The sequence below is a fragment of the Arachis ipaensis genome, chromosome B10 (genome assembly GCF_000816755.2).
Source record: "Arachis ipaensis cultivar K30076 chromosome B10, Araip1.1, whole genome shotgun sequence".
NCBI classification, from domain to species: domain Eukaryota; kingdom Viridiplantae; phylum Streptophyta; class Magnoliopsida; order Fabales; family Fabaceae; genus Arachis; species Arachis ipaensis.
The window spans coordinates 101,831,603-101,833,579 of record NC_029794.2 but is presented as its reverse complement, the minus strand read 5'-3'; the positions used below and the strand labels follow the sequence as shown (position 1 = coordinate 101,833,579).

General features: G+C 34.2%; 1 protein-coding gene across 2 annotated transcripts; it reads right to left on the bottom strand.

The window, feature by feature from the left end:
• LOC110267573 lies at window positions 273-1,762 on the bottom strand. Of its 2 annotated transcripts, none has more exons than XM_021113283.1 (3): window positions 1,591-1,762; window positions 1,073-1,474; window positions 273-496 (listed from the first exon to the last, which is right to left on the bottom strand). In XM_021113283.1, the coding sequence occupies exons 1-3, from the start codon at window positions 1,651-1,653 to the stop codon at window positions 479-481; spliced, it is 483 nt and encodes a 160-aa protein (XP_020968942.1). In that variant the 5' UTR covers window positions 1,654-1,762; the 3' UTR covers window positions 273-478. The 2 variants fall into 2 exon arrangements, with proteins under 2 accessions (XP_020968942.1, XP_020968943.1); XM_021113284.1 differs by having other exon boundaries at window positions 273-493; window positions 1,591-1,754.

Below are 1,977 nucleotides of genomic sequence, written 5' to 3'. Positions count from 1 at the left end.
CATATCTATGGTCTCGGTTTTGGCCGTGACCATAGCCTCTATGGTCACCCCTCCTCAAAACCGTGACTATAGCCTTATCTATGGTCACGGTTTTGGCCGTGACCATAGCCTCTATGGTCACCCCTCCTCAAAATCGTGACCATAGCCTTATCTATGGTCATGGTTTTGCCGTGACCATAACCTGTTTTGTTTTATGAACTTTAATTTTTTTTAAAGCATAATCACATCCCAAAATGATGATAATCATAAAATAAATCTAAATACAAGAAATGTAAATCATAAAAGTTTCATCATAAGCTAGATATGTTTACTTTTTAGTCTAAACAACACAAATCAAAATAGAGTGTAATTTATCCAATTACATGTAATATTGAGTAAAGTCTCTTTTCAAAAAGTACAAAACACATAAAAAAATTACATTTAGATAACTATAGTGTAAGACCCATCCCATGTCATATTTGTATGGAACATATTTTCTTCACATCATGTCTTCCTGCTAGCAAAAGAAATAAACATGTTAGAATAGAGTAAAAATGCTTCTGATAATGCAGTACATATGCAGCAAAGTTTAATAAGTCAATTAACTTTAAAATTTCAACCACTAAATAGCAAGGAGTATGCTAGGGTTTTGAGCCACATAGAAAGAAAATCTTAGCCAAAACCTATACATACATGTCCCTCATTATGTAAAAAACAAAGTCCAATTGATATAGACCTACCTATAACACAAGTCACAAACTTAAATAATAATTGTTGAAAAAAATTCTAAATTCTATGTGGTATCAAACTTGTTAGCCTTCAACTTGATAAAAAAAAAATTCTTATTTGCTTCACTGTAGCCCATCATTTAACGGTTAAATGTTGCATACACTTAGTGAAAGTATCTTAAGTTTTTTGCCTTGTGAGTGGTGAGGGATCAATAAAGAGGAATTAAGTTAATAAGGATGAGCACAAGATATAAAAATTAAAACAACTAAATTTTAGAACCAAAAATATAATGTTTTAGCCAATGAGCTTAGTAAGTACTAAAAATATACTATTAATTTAACTACTAATTTTGAACAGCACTTACTTCGAAATCCTTTGATACATGGTTCGATCCAAGTGAAGGAGGAATGCTTCGCTGTGCATCATTTGGTGCACTACTTGCATCAGGCAGAGATTGTTGGGCGGCTTCTATCATTACTTGCACTTGTTCTGCACTCATACCAGGATTGACTTGTTGTAACAACGTTTTAATCAAGTTTGTTAAACCATCTAACTTGAAAGTTAAGTTATTTTGATTTTTCTCCATAGTTGAAACCACTTCAGTATGTTGTTGTTGCATTTGTCGAATTTGCTTATCCTTTTTAAGAGAGGATTTTGTGACTGATCGGCCATAGAAACGAACTTTACCATGTCTTTCCTTTCTGAAAACTGTTTGAACTGCCTCATCATCACTGTATCCTGCTTGTTTCAAATTTTGAATATGATCCTATTACACACAAATAGGACCAAAATAAGTTCATGCACCCCAATTGCTTCAAAATAAAAAAATAGCTAACACATTTCTTGTTTGGGTGTACTTTTCTAAGAAACTAGACAACTCACAATCGTCTCTTGTGTTCCCGAATCAGTCTCTCCTTTTTTGTTCGTACGAGTTACAATAAACATCTCAGATTGTGATGGATCTTCATTGTCCTCTTTCTTTGTACGCTACAAAGAAACCACCAACATGTGACTAACTTAAACACTCTTCATAACATGAAAGATGCAAAAATACTTAAATGCAAAGCACAAAAAAAAATACCAATTCTGGTTCTGCGTCTAAGAAGATGGAGTGGCGACGGCGACGGTGACGATACACTGAGACGGTTGAAGCAAGACGATGAGGGTTTTGCACGACGAATAGGCCAGCGAGCAAGAATGAAAGAGGGCTTGGCTAGGGTTATCTTTTTCCACTATTTTTTCCTAAGTTAAGACCTAGCTAATAATACG

Bases quoted from the DNA above. Each gene is read 5' to 3' on its own strand.
- LOC110267573 (XM_021113283.1), bottom strand. From the start codon at position 1,653: ATGTTTATTGTAACTCGTACGAACAAAAAAGGAGAGACTGATTCGGGA. The intron at 1,475-1,590 runs GTGAGTTGTCTA...TGTGTGTAATAG, and splicing joins CGGGAACACAAGAGACGATT to GATCATATTCAAAATTTGAA.